This window comes from Ambystoma mexicanum, chromosome 5q, assembly GCF_040938575.1.
Source record: "Ambystoma mexicanum isolate Mex_15411 chromosome 5q, UKY_AmexF1_1, whole genome shotgun sequence".
Lineage (NCBI taxonomy): Eukaryota > Metazoa > Chordata > Amphibia > Caudata > Ambystomatidae > Ambystoma > Ambystoma mexicanum.
Window position 1 is genome coordinate 523,116,450 of NC_090933.1, and position 21,851 is coordinate 523,138,300.

The 21,851-nt window shown below is 48.1% G+C and overlaps 1 protein-coding gene across 1 annotated transcript in view; it reads right to left on the reverse strand.

Annotated features, from left to right (window-relative positions):
- PRKDC (protein kinase, DNA-activated, catalytic subunit) overlaps positions 1–21,851 on the reverse strand; it is a 3,362,625-nt gene that overhangs the window by 398,261 nt on the left and 2,942,513 nt on the right. Inside the window, exon 76 of the mRNA XM_069621025.1 lies at positions 4,768–4,914. Within this exon, the coding sequence (XP_069477126.1) occupies positions 4,768–4,914 (147 nt within the window). The remainder of the gene's footprint in view (positions 1–4,767; positions 4,915–21,851) is intronic.

Here is a 21,851-nt window from a genome sequence, read left to right on the forward strand (position 1 = left end):
ACTGGAATAGGCCCAGGGGTGTCGAGAAAGCTGCATTTTCCTTATCAGGTCCATTTACTGGGACTTGCCAATATCCCTTTGTTAAATCTGGGGTTGATAGGAATGTGGCATTTCCAAGTTTATCTATTAACTCATCGATGCATGGCATAGGATAGGCATCGAAGACGGAGATGGGTGTTGACCTGCATGACGTCTATGCAAAGCCTCCAAGAATTATCGGTTTTAGTTACCAACACAATAGGGGAGGACCATGGACTTGAGATGGGTTCAATAATGTTTCCCTTCAGCATTTCTTTCACTTCTTCAACCACTATTTGTTTTCGTGCTTCTGGGAGTCTATATGGCTTCAAATGGACCAATTCTCCCTTTGGAGTTCTGATATATTGATAAGTACCATGTACTCTCCCTGGTTTCTCATAGAATACATCAGGGAATTACATAATAAGGTTGTTCAAATCTAGTTTCTGTCTAGAGAGTTCTTGGGGAGTAAGCTCAGCGTTGTCTATCGACTTCAGTACCAAAAAAGACAATATCGAGGAGGTGGCAGCAGAAGGATTTTCTTTCCACTCCTTTAGCAGATTTATGTGGTAAATGTGGGTCTTTTGCTTTCTATCAGGTTGGGCTATTTTATAGGTACAGGTTTCTGTTTGCTCTAGCACCTCATATGGCCCATTTCACTTTGAGACAAGTTTATTTTCAGAGGTAGGTAAGAGGACTAAAACCTTCTGTCCTACTGAAAAAGCTCTTAAATTCACCTTCTTGTCATAGGTGGACTTCTGTTGGGCTTACGCTTTCTCCGCATGAGTGTGGACTAGACACCAGATGAGTTTCATGTGCTCTCACAATCGGGTAGCTGTTTGTGAGAGAGCAATAGGTGCCTCTTCTCTCTCTTCTCAGGTCTCCCGGAGCATGTCTAAGACATCGCTTGGTTCTCTACCGTGAAGTAATTCAAAAGGAGAGAATCCGGTGGATGCCTAATGGGTCTTTCTGACTGCAAATCGGGCCCATGGGATCATGCAATCCCAGTCCTACCCATCCTCATCTACCAATTTTCTCAAAATCATTTTAAGGGTTTTGCTAAATCGCTCCACCAATCCATCCATTTTGGGGTATTAAACTGAGGTTCTTAAGATGGTAATGTGTAGTAATTCCTTGACTTCACCCATAGGTTTACTCATGAAATTGGATCCCTGATCCGTTAGAATTTCCTTGGGGAAACCAACCCTAGATAAGAATGGTAGTAGGCGTTTTAAAATTGCTGGGTTGTGGTGTTCCAGATGGGGAAAGCCTCTGGGTACCGGGTAGCATAATCAACGATTATGAGAACATATTTATTACCCAGTCTAGAGGTTTCCAACAGTCCAAAGATAACCATCCCAATTTAGGAGAAAGGAACTTCTATCATCGGTAAGGGGTTTAGATGGGTAGGTAGCGAATATGGGCGCTGGTTTTCCGGCATATTTCACATGTCTGAATGAAGTTCTTTATGTATGCATGGATAGCTGGCCAGTATAATTTCCCACTGATGTGAGCATGGGTTTTAGATTGTCCTAAATGTCCCCCTGTCAAATGAGAATGTGCAATCTCTAGCACGATCTTGCGATGGGTTTGGTGTTTTACTAACTGAGTATTACACAGGCCTTGTCTGGAGGGTTCCCTTCTATATAGTAATCCTCTTTCAGGAAGACAAAGGTGCTCCCCTTTTCTTGCCTTTCTCCCTCAGGAATCACTTGTAGGAAAGCCTCAAGAGTGCTGGATCATTTCGCTGGGCGAATGCTAGATTGGGAAGGATGGTAGGTTCTTCTTCCCTCTTTGCCTCAGTGATAGGCGTTTCATCAGGCATTTCAAAGCATAAGCTACCTCTCTGTGTTTCCTCTGGTTTAGTTTCTTCTTTAAAACAGGGAAATAGGTCCTTCTCAAGAATTCCCTGTCCAATTTTTTCCCCACGGTTTATTTCAAATGGTGTTTCACCATGGTACTGTAGGAAAACTTTTATGTCTCCCCAAAGGTCTGGATCTATGACGCCAGCTAGGACATCTATACCAAACTTCCAGGCCAGGGCAGATTTTAGGGCCAATCTTATACAACAACCCGCAAGCGGTATTAGGACTAAGTCCATGGGAAACATCCCTCTTTTCCCAGGAGGGATGGTGGCTTTGCTGCTGGTACAAATATCAAAGCATTCGGATTCTTTTGTGGTGGTACAGGGGTCTGAGGGTTTGTGACTAAGTTTCTGGAATTTTAGGGTCCCCCAATTTGTCTCCATGGAGTTGCATCGCACTACTGACACCATATGTAGCTAAGGCATGGTATCACAAGTATGACACTGACACAATGGATACATTTTATAAATCCATTATTGAAAATGTTGGGGGGGTTGAAGAAACTACTAATGTTCCCTATAACTAAGATGGTAGTAGTCTTGACCATCAAACGATAAACAAAACAGTCCTAGTAGCGGCAGTAAAATCCAAAACGGCTTATGCTAACAAAACCGAATTCCTGCCCTCTCTCTTATACAAAAAGTGTAAAAAGAAGAAATGTATGCAAAAGGAAAAATCAGTGTTCAAAAGAATAAAGTTAGTTGAACCAATTCTCCTTCTCACTTTACACCTCACGGAGTAAGGCTGTCCCTGTAGGCAGGATGACATAGTCTGGCTCGATTTCTAACACTTTAAGCAATTCCAAACCGCGGATTGAGACCCGCCTGGCCTTTCACGGTAAAGTCTTTTTCTTGACTTTCCAAAATTGTATTTCCAACCTAAAGTTCACAAAGGTCCCCCTTTTGGTTACATGTGATTTAACGAATGAAAAAACAACTAATGAAATTGTAACAAATTAAAAACTAAAACCAAAATAACAAATTTATTTTTCTTTGATTTTGGGGGGCCCCTCCCAAAGCCCCCCCAATCTGCCCTTTTTTAGTGATACTTTCCCCCACCCTCAAAACCACTATTCCCACTCCCAACCCCATTTTTAGTTTCTTCCAAAATTCTTTATTTGTGTTTTTGTTGTTTTTTCAGTTGTTAAAATTGCAAAAGCCGTTTTCGATTTGATATAATTACTGCATACCCCTCTCTGCCGGGCTCAGACCTTACAGCACATAGTTCACGAAGGTCCCCCTCTGCCGGGCTCAGACCTCTCACATCACAGTTGAACACAAACTTGCAAAGGGGCTCCCTTCTAAAAGTTTATTGTACTTCAGGTCTCCCTCAATCGGGATCGGACCCCTTTAAAGACTTTCAAATGTGCATGCTGCTATTACCAGACCACCGCAGGACCACTTCGACTCAAAGTTCACGGTTATTGTCACTTAATTTGCTTTCACTGTCTGTTTGCTTTATAACTCCAAATAATGTACCTTTCACTGAGACTTTCGGATGGGCTGCTTCCTTTTGCCGGACCAGTCCGTTACTTAGTATCGCTGATCTCACAGCTGCTTTTTACTTCAAAGTTCACTCACAGGTCTGCCTTTCTTCGCGTCTCATCCACACACGTGCAGCCTTCAAATGTGATATAATGTTACTACTTCATTTGCTTTAGCACACACCGGTCTCTCACGTCACTTGCCAACTCACCGGCTGTGTGCGCTTCTTTCTTGTTTTGCTATTTTCAATTCACGAGTCAAGGTTAGTACCAGAGGCTTGGCCTCGCCTCCCCAACTCTACTGTTCACCTGGGAGAGTTACTCGTGTCCTCAGAACACAATGCAATCTTCACTTGTGGGATCTGGCCTTCTCCACGTGTCTTCCACGGTCTGTAAAAGGCAACAACGTCCAGTAGGGAATCCTGGAGCTTCTCGGCCGGCTGCTCTCGTCCCGTGGTCCGTTGCTCTGCTCCAGTAGGTGTACCCTTGTACCAAAAGTTCTGCTCAGGCTTGTGGTTCTACCTTGATCAGAGTGTGTCTTCAGGTGTTGCCTTTTATTCGTGTGAGGAGAGCTAACTGACTGGTTTCAGGTGCATGCACTTAGTGTAAAGTGCCTAACTTTGCCTGACCCATTTAACGGGACATGTCCAGTACGATGTAAGAGAATTCGTCTGGTTGCTCTCAGTCATCCTCTTCCATGGCCCAGTGTTTGTGTAAAATAGGGGGGTGGGGGAGGGATTTGGATATTTCTATAAAATAGGATTGAGTAGATGAACAAAAAAGGGGGGAATAGCGCGTCTCACCATCGGCTGCCTCATCCCCACTCCCCGAAGACCCCTCACCCAGGTGATCTTTGCGCACTGGTCCACCCCTAAGGTCTGGATTCAAATGTGATGGCCGTGCCCGGGACCCATGAGAGAGATCTCCCCGGGGACTAGCGGGTAAGACACCCTCTGGTCTCTCACAATACCCTCAGGTTTCTCACAGTAGCTAATGGTATTCCTGAAGCAGTATAATGCATGCAAAGACAAAAGGAACTACGGTCATTGGACGCTACAGATTCCATGTATACTTTCAATGACGTCACATCCGGAGTCACAGGCGCCAACAGCTTTGAAGGAAAAAGACACTGCCACTCTGTGCCCTCTGATGAAACATTTTCGAAGACATATGATGATTGAAAATAAATCTAAGATGAGAAATCTGTGGAAGGAAGGAATCCATTCATTAGGAAATAGGTCTCACCTTTAAGGTTAGTGCAAATACTGTCCTCAACAACTAAACGTAATTACAGTGTAAAAGCATGTGCAAACAATAGACAATCAATATTTAAAAGGTGTATAATAGTGATCAAAGAGTCATGCTGGTCAGAATGTAGCAGAAATACATGCTTTTGAATACCTGAACAAATTTTCTTCTGAAAGGCCCAAGACCTGGAGCTTGCAAGCTACCCAAGTTGTTGTACATTCCTTCATATAGCTGTTTAATGTATTTTTTATTTTTTTGAGTTGATTTTGCCAACTCATTTTTGGTATCCTCTATCCAGTCCTGAGGAAAATAAGAAAAAAGGTGTGCTTGAGTTTTGAGGAGAATGTTGGGATAAACTACATTTACAAATATGCTAGAAGTACTGCAAAGTGTATGTTCTGGACACTGTAAAAGAAAATATGACATACTTTTAGGTAATGTACTTTCTGATGGATTAGAGCTTCATCCTTTTAGATCCATCTTCTCCAGCACCAGATTTCTTCTTAACATTTTTCAGCGGCCAGGGGGCATGGGGCATGTTGCTGCTCTGATTGGTGATAGGCACCCATGACACCATATGTGACATCAGAAGCAATATATACGTAGAGCCAGCCACATCCTAATATCTCAGTTCGGCCTTTTTCACTAGCACTCGGCAGCTAAGGTAACACAGAACATCAGGAGGAGAACAAGCTAACCATCATGAAGGCAGGAATGGGAGGGCGAGGAGGAATCTATAGGAGGAAGGACTAATCCATCAGATTTTTTATTAGCAAGAGATGAACAAGTTACTCTCTTACCTGGTAACGTTCTTTCGATGGGATGGTCAGACGACGTATTCCATATCTATGACAGTAATCACCACAGCTGTGCTGCTTCGGAAAATCTTTCTGCGTCCTGCGTCGATGACGTCAATACGCCGTCCTCGAGGACCTCCCCTGACGGCCGACGTCGCCAGATGTTATAAGTAGGACACACGAAGCCCGTAGCCTCAGTTGTCGTTTTTTCCCAGAACGTGTGGCACCAATCTTCTGCCAGTATGACCACAGAAAGCCTTGCGGAAACATAAGCTGCAATCGCATAAGAAATTCTGTAGCGGGGTATGCAGGGAAGGAGCGATATGGAATACATCGTCGGACCATCCCATCGAAAGAACGTTACCAGGTAAGAGAGTAACTTGTTCTTTGAGGGGATTGGGTCCTCCGACGTATTCCATATCTATGACAGACTCCCAAAGCAGTACCAACTTAAGGAGGAGGGAAAAGAATTTAGAATATACAAATTTAGAATGCCCAATCAAATTGCAGAGTAAAGGACTGCCTTGCCAAAGGCCAGATCCTGCCCCCGGATAGAATCGAGGGAGTAGTGACATACAAAAGTATGGACCGAAGCCCAGGTGGCTGCATCACAGATGTTAAGAATGGGAACAACCCTCTGCAGGGCAGTAGAGGCAGCCATACCCCTGGTAGAATGGGCCCGTAAGCCTACCAAGCGATAACATTCTAAAATTGCCAAGATGATCCATTGAGACAAAGTCTGCTTAGTAACAGCTTGTCCCAAACGCCTTCCAGCGTAACCAATAAAGAGTTGATCGTCCACTCTGACCCGGGACATGCGGGAAATGTAGAAGCTTAAAGCTCTCCTAGGATCCAGCCTATGGAGTCTCTCCTCTTCCTTACCAGGATGTGGAGGAGGATAAAATGCCGGAAGAATAACCTTCTGGCTTAAATGAAATTCCAACACCACCTCCGGAAGAAAGGAAGGACAAACTCTAAGGACAACCCTGTCCTTATGAAACACAGTGAAGGGTGACTTAACTGAAAGTGCCTGTAACTCGCTCACTCTGCGAGCGGAAGTGACCGCAACTAAAAACACAGTTTTAAGTGTTAACAGTTTCAAAGGACAAGAATGCAAAGGCTCAAAGGGAGCACCCATTAGAAACTTGAGAACAAGGTTCAGATCCCAACAGGGCACCTGGAAAGGTAACGAGGGAACACATTAGTGAGCCCTTTCAGAAACTGAGAAATCAAAGGGATTTTAAAATAAGAACACTCCTCAGACGAGCGCTTAAATATAGACAGCGCCGCCAGGTAACCTTTAATGGTACCCACTTGTAGGCCCTTGTGGGCCAAAGAAAGCAAAAAAGACAGAACAACAGGAATGTCACATGAAAAAGGATCCACATTCTGAACCCTGCACCAGTCGCATAACTTCCTCCAATGGCAACGGTACAGGGACTTTGTTGCCGGCCGTCTGGCCGAAAGCAACACCTCCATCACGTCTTCAGGGAGGTCCCAATCCTTATACCTCAACCTTTCAGAAGCCAAGCGAGAAGGTTGAGGAATCTGACCTCTGGATGGAGAACCTGACCCCCCTCCCGTGAGAGCAGATCGTCTCAGTAGGGTAGACGACGTGGAGGGCAGATGGACAAGTCCAGAAGGTCCGGGTACCACGTCCTCCGGGCTCATGCCGGAGCAATGAGGATCATCCGGGAACCGAACCTCCGTAACCTCCTTAGCACTTGTGGAATGACGGGGACTGGAGGAAACGCGTACAGCAGCGGGAAGGACCACTCCACCACGAACGCGTCCCCTAAGGCGCTGTTTGGAGGAAATTCCCGCAAGCAGAACCTTTCGCACTTCCGGTTGACACTGGAGGCGAAGAGATCCACTTGAGGGGTCCTCCAAAGGGCGAAGATCTCCAGGAGAATCTCCTGAGCCAGCTCCCATTCGTGAGAGATCATGCTGTGCCTGCTCAGAGCGTCCGCCGTCTCGTTTTCGTCTCCAGCCAGATGAACTGCCGAGATCGAAATTTCCTGCTGGATGGCCCAGAACCAGAGCTACATCGCCTCCCTGTACAGAGGAAGTGACCCTCCCCCCCCCCTTTCATTGAGTTAGTGCATGGCCACAGTGTTGTCTGTCAGAATTAGGACATTCTTTCCTCGCACAGTCGGCAGAAAAGCCTTCAGGGCAAGCCTGACGGCCCTCAGCTCCAACAGATTGATATGGAGTCTGGACTCCAACGGAGACCAACGACCGCTGACTGTCAACTTGTTGGCATGAGCTCCCCATCCCGTGAGGGATGCGTCGTCACGATCGTCACCTCTGGCCAAGGTAGCCAAAAAGGAGCCCCCTTCATCAGATTGCCTTCGACGGCCCACCACAGAAGGTCCTGGGCAACCGAGGACGGCACCTGAACAGGGTCCGACATCCTGCCGGAGGACTGAGACCACTGGAGCTTGAGTGCCCATTGCAAAGATCTCATCTGCAACCTGGCCTCTGGCACCAGAAGAATGCAGGATGCCATGCGGCCGAGCAATCTCAAGAACTCGAACGCAGGGAGACTCTGGGCATGTTGGAACTTGTGCACCATCTGCTAAATGTGATGAGCCCTCACCTGGGGAGGAAAACACTGCCCCAGGGATGTGTCGAGCACTGCTCCGATGTACTGGAGCCACTGAGTTGGCGTCAAGTGGGACTTCTTTAAGTTGAGGGAGAAGCCCAGCCTGTGAAGGGAGTGGCAGGTGACGGACAGATGATCCAGGACTTGCTCGGGAGAGCGCGCCCTGACCAACCAATCGTCCAGGTAGGGGTAGACGTGAATCCCCCCTTTCCTGAGATACGCTGCCACCACCACCATGAGCTTGGTGAAAACCCTCGGGGCGGTGGTCAATCCGAATGGCAGGACCCGAACTGAAAATGCGAGTCGGCAGCCGCGAACCTCAGGTACTTCTTGCGCTTGGGATGGATCGGCACATGAAAATAAGTGTCCTTGAGGTCTAGAGACACCAACCAGTCCTGAAGGGCCTGGGGGATTTGAGAGAGAGTAACCATCTTGAACTTGTCCTTCCTGAGGAGTTTGTTCAAACCGCGCAAGTCCATGATGGGTCTCAATCCCCCGTCTTTCTTCGAAATAAAAAAATAAGGGGAATATCATCCCTTGTTCCTCTCCGCTACAGGCACCAGTTCTATGGCGCCTTTCTCCAGCAGGGATTGAATTTCCTGCGCAAGGAGCGGATCCAGACTCTTCAAAGAGAGATTCCCTGGTGGATTGTCGTGAGGCCTCTGCCGGAAAGGAAGACAGTAGCCGTGGGCTATGATCTCCAGAACCCACACATCTGAAGTAATGGCACGCCATTCTACAAGATGCTGCGCAAGCCTTCCTCCAACCGGCGAAGCATGGACCTCATGACTGAGCAGAAGCGGCTGCAGCGCTTCCTGAGGGCAAAGAGGCAACTGCTCGCGGGGCCTTGGCACCTCGAGTACCTTGTTTTCCACCTCTAGCACTCCTACGGTTGCCCCTTTGACTTGCAGCTCCTCTCGCTTTACTAAAGGATGAGTAATAACAAAAGTAACCTCCCCTCCATTGCTGTCCCCTAGGACGAAAAGGCGGAGGTTGCTGGACTGCAGAGCCCAACGACTTCGCTGCAGCTTTGGAGGTCTGCAACCTCCCAAGGCTCTCGTCAGCCTTGCTGCCAAAAAGATGTTCACCATCAAAGGGCATGTCGAGGAGCCTGGCTTGCACATCAGGAGCAAACCCTGACTTCCTCAACCAGGCAAACCTGCGTATTACGGTGCTCGCCGCCATGGACCGGCTGGCACAGTCTGCCATGTCCTGACTCACACATGGCATCCTTGCCATCCTGAATAATAGCAAGAAAACCATCTGGTTTGTCCCCTTGGGGAATATGTTCAATCGCCAACGAAATACAGTTCCACAGAGTGTGCATGAAATGTGACAAGGCACATACGGAGTTGGCCGCCTGAAGAGCCATACCCCCTAAAGAAAACACTTTCTTTGCCCAACCATCAAAACGCTTGTCGTCCCTTTTAGGAGGGATGGTAGGATACGACGCCTGCTTTGCTGGGGCCGTAGCCACCTGCACCACCAAACTCTCCGGAGTGGGGTGCGTGGTCAAGTAGCAGGGGTCACTATTGGCTGGACGGTATTTTCGCGGCAAAGACTTGCCCACTGCCGGGAGACTCTCTGGAGCAGTCCATGCCGCTGCCACCCTTCTTTGCAGAGCCATATGGAATGGCAGTACTGGGTCAGTGGGTGGACCTTGGTCGAGGATATCCGTCAGGTCATCCTGCACAAAATCAACTGGGGGCGCCGACCACCCCCAAGTAGTCTGTGACCCTCGACATAAGGCGCCGGTACGATGACTCAGCATGGGTGCCAGGCTCAGGCCTACAGAACTCCACCTCCGGAGAGGTGACCAGACCACTGGCATCAGTCATGCACTGAGTGACGCAAGTCCTCAATCTGGCTATGACCAGAAAGAATCTCATCTGGCACCGTGTCCGGAACCAACCCATCTTCAGAACACTCTTCCACCGCGGAAATATACTCCATAGGCTGGAAAGGGGGCAAAGAATACGGGAGAAAGACATGTTTTGCCTTGGCCAAAGCCTTTCTAGGGGGTTCCCCCGTGCCATGGGGTACCTCCGACACCACAGTCTCGAAAGGCGTCAAGGGCGTCGAGTGAAACAGCGTTGACGTCGAGTGCGGCGTCGACAGCATCGACGGCTTCGACACAGGCCTCGAGGGTGGAGCCCCGAGCGTGTCCTTCGACAGCCTGGTCGCCGATGGCGTTGACGACTTCCTCAGAGGCAGAGCCTCGAGAGAGTCCATCGACGACCTCGGTGCCACCGGCTTCGAAGTCTTCTTCCAAGACTTCAGAGGTCCCGGGCTCGAACGCGTCAAGGACCGGGACCTAGAATGGGCATGACTAGAACGAGTCTCCTTGTCCGAGCGGGACCTTTACGGTGAATCGTACCGACCACCCAAGCCCGAAGGCATACCAGCCGTGTCTCTAGTACGGTCACGGCCGACCCCACTCGGAGGCACGGACGGACCGGTGCCCTACGATTCAAGAATCGCCAACATTTTCTTCCCGAAAGAAGCCCATTACTCCAGAGAGGAACGCTTGGGGGGATAAGAAACCCGCCGATGGGCGGAGTCCTTGAACGAGGACGGGGAAGGCGACCGATGACGGCACTTCCGGGAGTGCCTCAAAGAGGCAGAGGAGTGGCGGGACCCACTCCGGGACCGAGACCCCCTAGACTTACGACTATGATGCGGAGAGTCGCCCCTCAAATCGTCCGTCGAAAGCCCAGTGGACCTCGCCTTCCGGAGCTTGGACACCTTACCGACCGACAGCTTCTTCTTACGTTCCTGCAAGGCCTTGGCAGTCAACACAATCATCCGTGTCGTGGGCCTCCCTGAGGCACCAGAGGCAGGCGTTGGGCGAGTCCGTCACCGACATCTTGGACCCGCAGTCCCCACACTTCTTCAAGCCCGGATGCAGGGTGGAAGAAGAAGAAGACATCCCGTTACAATACTTCACAAACGAACAGGTTCGAAGAACCGAAAAGAACAGAAACTCCAAAGAGTCGAGGCGCGCCGAGATCTCCGAAGCGAACACGTTCGTGGAAAAAACAGAACTGAGGCTACGGGTGTCGTGTGTCCTACTTATAACATCTGGTGACGTCAGTCTGGGGAGGTCCTCGAGGACGGCGTATCGACGTCGAAAGATTTTCCAAAGCAGCACAGCTGTGGCGATTACTGTCATAGATATGGAATACGTGGGAGGACCCAATCCCCCCGAAAAATTATTTGTTCTTCTAATAAATTCCTTCCTCCCACACACTCATCTTAGATAGACTCCCAAACCACTAAAGAATCTGGGAGGAGATGAGAAACCACTGCATAGACCAGGGAACACTAGAGCACCGTAAACCCAAAGTGGGCATTCGGACCTGACAAGTAATACCAGAAATAATGCCTAGCAGACTTATGAACAGAAACCACAAAGCCACTTTACAGATGTCCAAACCGGTGGAAACCCTCCTCAGAGCAGAGGCAGCAACTAGGGCCCCGAGACCTTGAGGCACTTTCTCCCCTGCTAGATCATAAAATGTAGAGCATGATCCACCTTGGCAGGGTCTGCTTAGTAACTGCTATGCCCACGAAAGTCGCACAGTAACCAACGAAAAGCTGATTAACCTCTCTGATGCTTCATACTAGTTAATAACTTTTTTGGGATTGAGATAGTGAAACCTCTCTTCCACCATAGATGGATGAGGCAGGGAATAGAACACAGGACAATGAATCAACATAAGATTCAAATCCCATGGAGGAACAATAAAAGGGCATGGAAGAAACTGGTGTTTCAAAGTTCACTGCCAGTGGACGCAGGAAGAATGTCCAGATCCAGGGAGGTGTCCAAGCCACTGACCATCATTGGGTCGGCGGCCAGATCTATCAATTCCGCTGCCTCACCATAGAAATGGTCTGGGAAATAACCTGTCCCACCAGAGTAATCGGGTTCCCTCCTCATAGGATAACACAACCCCCCCCCCCCCACTAAACATCAAAACATAGAAAATATATGGCAATTCAAATAACATCATTCACAGTTTCTTGATATAATCTCAATAACCTGGGCAAAGTCCCTTCCCCAGGATTCAAAGTAAATTCTACTCCAATATTCAACAAAAGAAAGAAACAAGGAAATCCTTGTAGGTAAAATAGCCTTAGCTCAGTTCTTGATGTTTCAATGTCAAGGTCAAGTTTTGTTAACCAAAGTTCCAACAAAAGCAAATCTTTTCTTCTTTGTGAAATATGGACTTTCCACTTCCTCTGAAAAGCACCTATGGTATTCCCAACCACAATGCTTTGCCACGACTTTCAGTAATCCAAGAAGCTTTGCCACCATTCAAAAGAAATACAATTTATACAACTGTCAGTGAAGCACAGCTCTTGGTTAACATTTATTATGTAATTAGTCACAAGATTAGGATTCACAATACGTATATTTGTCAGGATGACATCACAGTGCTGCTGCTTCTACTTCAACCACTACACTTCTACTAAAATGTTTTTCATGAGAACAGTCTCCTTTGTCTCATAATACTCCACTCCACTCGGGCTTCTGAAATGTTGCATCTACTGACAACCAGATATACTACCACAGTCTAAGTACTTTGAAATACCACCACAGCTTCAGTACTTTGCAATTCAAAACAGTTTTTAGTGATGACAAGATTTAGGTTAAGGCACTTCCAACATGCAAGGCACTCTTCCTCTGAATATCTTCCAACATGCAAGGCACTCTTCCTCTGAATATCTCTCTTCAAAAGGGGCAGCCTCTTTGCCTCTCTTGTCTGTCTGCCACAATAACAACTTAGGTTTGCCTGTATGACATACTTCTCTCTGTTGCTTCAAGTCTTTGGAAATATAGACTGTGTCAACTTCAAAATGATATTCGTGAGTAGCAAGTTTCCTTTCCCAAACTTTGCCTTAACCTATATGCCAACTGTTAGCTGAAATAATTACCCAAAAGCCTTGGTGCCACTCTCTTGGCTCCAGGTAATGCTAGCACACCTGTATCTTAGGCAAGGTTAAAATTCCAGTGGACTCCTGTCTTAGTTAGATCGTTTTCTGGCTCTAAGAAAGCTGGGATTAACAGGGAAATAATCTTGGCTTTGGCAATGCTTGCTGTCTCTTCAACTGTAGATACAATGTTTAAATGCTTTACTTCTTTTATAAGCATTTAATGTTCGCCTGAATAAAGATGTAAAGGTCACTCTTTCTTTGAAAAGTGAAATTAGGCACATGCAACCATTTCTTCATATAGTTTACAATGTTTAAAATATTGAACAATGGCTTTCAGCAGCATTTGCTCTTCATGCAAGTGAAAAGAGGAATTCCTGATCACACGCAAGTGCTACTTTCTCATGTTCCCATTGTTAAAAGTTTAACAAACAATTTCAGCTTGCTTCTGTCTATACGCGGAGGAAGATAGGACTGGATATTGTTGTCAGCAGTGTCTCGCGCAAGGAGTCAGAAAGTCAGGTTTGACTACCGACTTCTGTAATCCTTGTTCTGTGGGTTGCACAACTTCCACGACTTCGGCCACAACTTCTACTGCTTCTGACTTCACAGGGACCCACACCCTTCCTCACTGAAGGTGTCTCTGGTCCGGCCACTCGACAAAGGAGCACCTTTCACTCCTGAGACCCACGGCTAGCCTGCAGCTCCTCGCCTTGGTTTCCGACACACTTCTGGCACAGCAATCTTCACAATCAGGCTCACTTGGGGAAAGGCAGCCTTCCTTCATGCCTTCCGCTGCATAGTCTCTGCAACTCAGAGTTTGGGGGGAACAAAACCCTCAGAACAGGTTGGTGAAATCTGCTTCATCAACGTTCCAGTGTCCCTTTGGTTCTACCACTTCTGCACACATTGCCAACCCTGTGTCTTCGTCTTTCACTACAGCCACAGTTGCAGCTCCTTCTACTTGCCTTCACCTGAGGGGGCCTTTTATGCCTTCCAGGTTCCTTCAGGTGTGGGCTGTTAGGCTTAATTGCCTGACTACTGCTACAGCATACCTTGTCAGTCCTCTTCCTCGTCCCAGTACGGCTGAGATCATGGGACATGTAGTCCTCAGCAAAGTTTGTTCTTTTATATTCTGCTGTTTGGCAAACGGCTATCAAAAGCGTGGGATTACAGGGAAATGTAAACAGAGAGGTTTTCGAGTTTTCCTGGCCTGTCTCTACCCCCCGTTACCCACGTGATCCTCCAGCGATACACCACCTCCAGGGTCGGGATTAGGAAGCGTCTGCCTTCCCCTGGCCACATGAGAAGAGTCCCAGGCAAGGTTTCTGGGAGGAATCATTACTGATTCTTCATCGCACTAGTAAAAGTTGTGTCCATTGGAGCCAGGGCTAAGCCCATACACATGCAGTCACGTTACCAGGAGGATTTCCTGCTGGCTCTAAAAAATGTGGTGGGTGTTAGGACAGTTTTTCTAAAGTCCCCTGAAAGGACTTCATAACACTATCTACACTTGGAAATACAGAGCTGGGACTCTTACTGTAAGTCTGCACCAGTCAAGGTAAGGTAGCAATGGCAGAGTAGTAAGGCTCATCATAGCAAACCATAAACAATAGGAGATAGAGGGGGCTGAAGGAAGGTAGAAAGAACTTGTAGCCTACTGTGATACCCTGGGAAATAGAAGAACTTTGTGGGATGAGACGTACTATTTGTTTTCCTCAAGGTAGGGAAACAACTTGTAGCATACTGTGATGAATCCTACAGAGTCCACAATAAAACCCTACCTAAAGTCTCCCTCCCAGGTGGCCAGGGAAAGGCAGACGCTTCCCGATCCTAACCCTTGGGTGGTATTAGCCCAGAGGATCACATGGGAGGAGAAGGGCCTCTGTGAAATAGGAGCACTTCGTTGGATGAGACGTGGTATTTGTTTTCCTCAAGGTAGGGAATATCCTTAAAACCGGAATATGTAATGGCTTCCTGTCAGAGGGAGTTTTTATTTTCTCAAACTGACTATCAGAACATAGATGAAGATAACCACAAACGATATGTTCTGAGAGTAAAAAACTCTTAAAGTCACTGACATTCATAAACGTAAAAGCCCCTATGAGTACCAGAGAAATAGGGAAGAAGAGTCTTTAAATGTTACCAATGTAAATCCAGAGAAACCATTCTCTTCTGTCAAATAATTAAAGGAATCTTTATAGTACTTTGGGAAAAATGTATAAAATGAATAGGGAATGTGATGATGATAATTCCCCTAGAAAAGCCAATTTTGATATTGTGGACTTCAAGTCTCATACATCCCAAAGTACTGGGATGAAGAAGAGGGCCGCAGAGGCACAAGACTGCAGGTTGCAGTCAATTAGGAATAATGAACCACACCTGAGAAGAACGTGAAGTCGAAGGCATAAAAAGCCTCCTCAACTGCAGGCCATGAGAAGGTGCAATAGTAGAAGGTGGAGTATTTTTCATACCCCCACGTGGAGAAGCAGAGGTTGTGTGTGAGCGAAGATGCCGGGACCACAGTGGCGTGTAAAGTGGATGCTGGTCCTGAGAGGGTCTTTGATGCTCAAGACAGACATAGCTGAGCTAGCGCAGCGGGAAGCGTCAGGAGTGACGACTCTCCCTCTGAGGTATGCTGCTGCAGAGGTCGTGCAGTGAAAAGCGTATCTTTTGATAACTTTCCACCTTGTGTGACAAGCACCGGTGGCAGGCAAGCACAGACGTGTTATGGGAGCCCAGAGAGCCCTGATGGTAACAGACACGAGTCACAGAAGACAGTGGAGATTCACAGAACGCGTGGAGAAACTGAAGCAGAGGACCTGAAGGCAGCGAGGCAAACGGACGTGCATGCCAGACCCGGTGAGTTCACGGTTAGTGACCCAGGCGTGCTTCATAGCCGCCCATTGCCAAATCCAAGGGTCTTACCCATAGAAACGTGATAAATGAAGTAAAACAAGTGAAGGAGAAATTACCTTACCGTAATGTTCTTTCTATGGATTCTTCTCCTGCAGATTCCTCATCCGATATAGATATTCCCTCCAACTTCGCTGCTTCGGAATTCTTTTCGATATGGGGCGCAGTGGACCTCGACCTGGCCATCGATCATCGGCTCCGGACATGACGTTAGGTGTCGTATAAGTCGTGCATCACTACGCCCCCCACCTCAGTTCCCCCTTTTTTCCAGAGTACCACACAATGTGTAGGAAAACGAAGAGAGCAAATGGGCTAATGAGCCCTTTAAAAAAGAAGTAATATAGACCTCCGAAGGAGGAACAATTGAAAAGGAACACTACGGTATTATTAGAAAATTGTTTGTTTTAGGACTGTGGCAGGATGACAGAAAACGGACACAGAGGACCATCACCAAGTCAACGTGAAATAGAAAGATGCGCACCAACCACCGACTTTCTGAGCGGGTATAGATGGGGAATCTGCGGGAGAAGAATCCATAGAAAGAACATTATGCTAAGGTCATTTCTGCTTCAACGGATTGCTTTTCTCCAGCTGATTCCTCATCTGATAGACTCCAAAGATTTAACAAATGGAGGCAGGCAGAAAGTTATATCAAAATGTTTTGCAGCACTGCCCTGCCAAAACACAAACACGCATCAGAAGTTAAATGTTAGAGGTATCCAGGCTATAGTTGTTAGGAAGAATTCTCTGTTAAGGCTAATTTCCCAAACCTAGTGAGTCCCCTAGCAGCTTTGCTGGATTTTCAGGGTTTATTTTGTTCTCCTGCTAAGAGTGAGACTCTTTTTCTCCCACTCTTAGACATGATTTGAGGTGTTTCCTTTGACTTTGTATGTGTTTTATGGGCTATGGGGTCCTTTACCCCATAGGGCCTCATGTGTTTTTGGTATGTGGGTTACACAGCACCCTCCGTGCAGTAACCCAGGGGTGTTGTAGCGACCCCCAAACATAGACTCCATACCCTGGGACTGACTACTGTCTCCCAGGGCATGTAAAGTCACCATTGGCTTTACTAGTCTTAAATTGTGAACAGAACCAGTACAAACCATCATATTGTGGACATACTGGTCGGGGCAATTCGATTGCCCTGGGGTCTGTTGCTCGAGGGGGCACTGTCCAGTCCCCCGCGACCGAGTTTTGGCTGGTGGCAGTGGATACTACTTTTTATATTCGACCGCAAATATATTCCTATGGGATTTTCCCATTGTTTGAGTGACAGCTAGGACTGATGAATGGGGGTTTTCTGCATAAAAGCAGGGCTTTGGGGACTGGGACTTCATACGTCGCCACAGGACCAAAGAATCCGAAGAGGGAGAAGCTAAGCCGACCTGCAACGACGACACCACCGGTGGAGCCCTGCTGAACCGTCTCACCACTTTTCCCGACAGAGGAGATCTTCAATCCGAAGAGTCTTCTTCCTTTGACTGGTGGGGATAACCAGTTTGCCCGCCGTTTCGCCTTCCCGGATCATCTCGTGGCCGCCTTGCCTGTGCCAAGCACCCCGGGAACCGGGATACCACGTTTTCTCCACTACTGTGAATAAAAGGGTAGTACCTTTTAAACCGGAGAACTCCACGGCTGGTTTATTCCCTGGTAGCGCAATGACCTTCAGCCTTCCTCCACGTCGAGATCATCTCTTCCTCTGGACGATTCCGTTACTTGCACCCGCTGCCAGGAACAACTGCCCCCGCTGGAGGATCCTCTCCACTTTAAAGGTACTGTGTCCGCCTGGCCTCCCTCGCAACAGTCTGTGTGGGGTGACTCTTAAAGCCTCAATTTACCACTTGGGTTGGCCCTATGCTGGCTAACTGAACTTTTCTAAACTGAACTGATTCCTTTCTGAACTCTCTGCAAGACTCCCCAAGCCTCTTAAACTTTGTGATCCTGGGCACAGGGGTGTTCTACTCTCTCCAAGAGGGAGCCTGGCCTCTGAACTTTTTGCTCACAAGTAGACTTTGACTTTCCTGCCCTTCTAAGTGCTTCTGAAGGATTGTGTTGTGTGCTGTTCCTAATTTCTGCCTTTTCCCTCCCTTTTTCTTAAACTTATTGGAGTGCCATCTTTAGTTAAGCGCTCACCTCTGTCTGGAAATAAGTTGTGTTAACTAAGACTTGTCTAATAAGGAATAAGGGTTGTGCATATGATAATAGTGATTGTGTTTTTGAACTTACTTATAATAATAGTGCTAGAGTATTTCTAAGTGTGTGTTTAAATAAATAATTCTATACTTGATACCAAAGCTCTGGTCAGTGTTTGCTTGTGCTACTGTATTTTGGTACCTATCTTGTATACTCTATATACTGTCTAACTCTTCTTGAGAGAAGTCTGGCTGCTCAGCCACAGCTACCAGGTAAATCTGGGTGGTACAGACTACTACCAATTGGGTTTACTGCCAACACCTGTAGTCTTAAGCCTTTTGCAGTGGTCCCTAAGGGAACTGCACAGGTTTCTGCCTAACAATAGTGCTTTGCAAAGGTGTGCAAAGATGACCATGTCACAGCGCGACAAATTCCCCTCTGCAATGCGGTGGATGTGGAGCCCCCAGCTCCTGGGGAATGGGCCCAGATGCCTGCTGGCCATTCTTTTCCAGCGGCCTGGTAGCATTCATCTATGCAGAGAATTATCCAACCAGATAAAGTCTGCTTCGTTATGAGAAGGCCCTTATGGGTTAAGGAAAAAGCCACAACGAGCTGGTCAGCGTCCCTAAAATCAGCTGTCCTGGTGACATAGTAACAAGGCCCTCTTAGGGTCAAGACGATGGAATTGTTCCTCCTGCTTAGAAGGGTGAGGAGGAGGAAAGAAGGGCGGAAGGTCGATGGACAGTGACAAGTAAAATTCTGATACAACTTTGGGAAGGAAACCAGGCCTTACCCTGAGTGAAACTTTCTCCCTGGAAAAGCACGAGAAGGGTGGCTACAACATAAGGCCTGCAGCTCACTCACCCTCCTAGCGAATGTAATAGCCACCAAGAAGGCTATTCAACAAGAGAAGCCGTAAAGTACAAGAGTGCAGAGGCTCAAAAGGAGCCACCATCAGAAATGTAAGAATCAGATTAAGATCCCAATCTGGGACAACAAAGGGAGTTGGTGGGAATTTATTTACAAGGCCCTTCAGGAATTGTGCCATTACCGGGATTGTAAAAAACAAACCTTGATCTGAGGATCTCTTGAACACAGACAAGGCCGCCAGATATCCTTTGACTGTGTTGACCTGAAAGCCCGCAGAGGCCAATGACAGAAGGAACTCCATCACTGTAGTGATGGGGCAAAAGATGGGGTCAGTCTTGCGTTCCCTGCACCACGCCTCAAATCTTCTCCATCTGCACGCGTACAAAGATCTTGTAGAAGGTCTGCGTGCAGCCAGCAACACCTCAAGTACTTCCTCTGAGAGTTCCCTGTCATCATATCTCATCCTCTTAAGAGCCACGCATGTAGGTTGAGGGATTCAGGGGTCGGATGGAGTATCCGACATTCCGACTGGGTTAGGAGATCTGGGCGCCGAGGCAACCGGTGAGGTGGACAGATGGACATATCCAAGAGGTTGGAGTACCACGTTCTTCTTGCCCAGTCTGGGGTGATCAAGATCATGGTCGCTCGAAACCTCTTCAACCTTCGGAGAACCCATGGAATGACAGGAATCGGAGGGAACGCGTAAAGGAGAGGCATGGTCCAATCCACCAGAAACGAGTACCCCAATGCACTGTTCACTGGGAATTCCCTCAAGCACAACAGTTGGAATTTCCTGTTTGACACCGTTGCGAACAGATCCACTGCTGGGATACCCCAGAGAGAGAAGACCTCCCCTAGGACTTCCTGCAACACTTCCCCACTCGTGTGAGACTGTGCTCTGCCTGCTCAGAACATCTGCCAAGTTGTTCTCTGTGCCCGCCAGGTGAACTGCCGAGACCGAGATCCTGTTCTTCAGCAACCAGAACCAAAGCATCATCGCCTCCATGCAGAGGGGCGGGAGTGTACACCACCTTGCTTGTTGAGGTAGTACATCACCACTGTGTTGTCCGTCAGGACGAAGACATGCTTTCCTTGCAGAGACATGGCGAATGTCTTCAGGGCTAGCCTGATAGCTTGTAACTCCAGCCTGTTGATGTGCCACCTGGCTTTGATTGTTGACCAGAGGCCGCTCACCTGCAGATCCTCGCAGTGAGCGCCCCAACCCTTCAAGGATGCATCCGTGACCCCTCGAGTCTGAGGCCAAGGAGGCCAGAAGGGTTCCCCCGCAAAAAGACAGTTGCGTTCTGCCCACCAGGAGATCCGAGAGTGTGCAGAGGTATTGAGACCACTGATCTCTCAGTAACCATTGCAGTGATCTTGTGCGCAACCTGGCCTCAGGCACTAGAAAAATGCAGGAAGCCATGAGGCCTAGAAGGTGGAGGAAGGAAGCCGCTGGTAGAGTGGCATTGTTCTAGAATAAGTCCACCATCTATGTGAAGCTGATTACTCTCTCCTCGGGAGGGAAAGCCTTCCCCACCCAGGTATCTAGGACTGCTCCGATGAACTGGAGCCATTGGACTGGTGTCATGTGGGACTTCTTTAAGTTTACGGAGAAGCCCAGCCTGTGCAGCAGCGAACAGGTGTCCTGCAGATGGGACAAGACCTGCACAACAGACTTCCCTTGGATCAGCCAGTCGTCCAGACATGGAAATATGTGGACTCCGGATCTCCTGAGGTGAGCCACAACTACGGCCATGAGCTTGGTGAAGATCCTCTGGCAGAGGTAAGACCAAAGGGAAGCGCAGAGACCTCCTGCTTTCTTGGGCACCGGGAAATACCGAGAATATGAACTTCCTCTCTGTTCCGGAAGTACCCGTACGGCACCCTTCAGTGACATGGCTCTCAGTTCTTCCTGGAGCTCCTGCCCCGGTTGTACTGGAGGTGGGGCGGTCTGTCCGGTGTTTTTTTTTTAAAAATGGCAGACAATAACCCCATTGGATGAGCTGCAGAGCCCAGGAATCTGAAGTATTTTCCTGACACTGGAAAAAGTGCTCTGTCAACCGTCCTCCAACCGGTGCGCTGTGAGAGGGGAAATCATAGCAGCTTCGGGGGAGGGGCCGCCAGGCCGCCGATGCTGCCTGTTGACCTCTAGAAGCCCCTCTGCCCCTTCTGTAGAGCGAGAAACGCTTCAGCCCTTGCCTGTCCGGTGGGAGCTGCTCTTCTCCCATAAGGAGCATATCTCCTGTAGCCCCGTGCCCTAGAGGCAAAGCTAAAGGCAGTCTTGGCCGGCTGTGCAGCTAGGCCTAAAGTTTTGGCAGCGAGTTTTGATTCCTTGAATTTCTCTAAGGAATCGTCGGATTTGTGGCTGAAGAGAAGATCACCCTCGAAAGGCATGTCCAAAAGTTTCACTTGGACATTGGGTGAAAAAAAGGTTTTCAGGTAGGCCTGCCTTCTCAATGTTATGGACAAAGCCATAAAACGGCCTACAAAGTTGCCGATGTCCAGGCCCGTTCGCAGCGACTGCTTGGCCACCTCCTTCCCATCCTCCACGAGCTGTTGGAAGCCCTCGTGCATCTCATCTTCCGGAACATACTGTGCAGCGTTTTCCACTGCTGCCCATAGAAGAAAGGAGCATTTGGCAAAACTGCTTGCCACATTTGTAGCTTTGAGGGCCATGCTACCCGAGGTGAATGCCTTCTTTGCCAAGGCATCTACTTTTTTTGCTTCTCTGTCTGGGGGCAGAGTGGAAGTAGAAGAGGAAGGTCTAGAAGAGACAGTAGCCGCTTACATGACAAGCTCCTCTGGGGAAGGGTGAGAAGTGAGGTAAGAGGGGTCTCCTATAGCCAGCCTGTACTTCCCAGAAATGGTGGATCTGACGGGAGGAATGGAACATTGAATTTGCCATAGAGCTATCAAAGTATCGGCAATGGCCGGGTTCAGAGGCATGTTACGTTCAGTGGCAAGACCTTCCTCTAGGATGT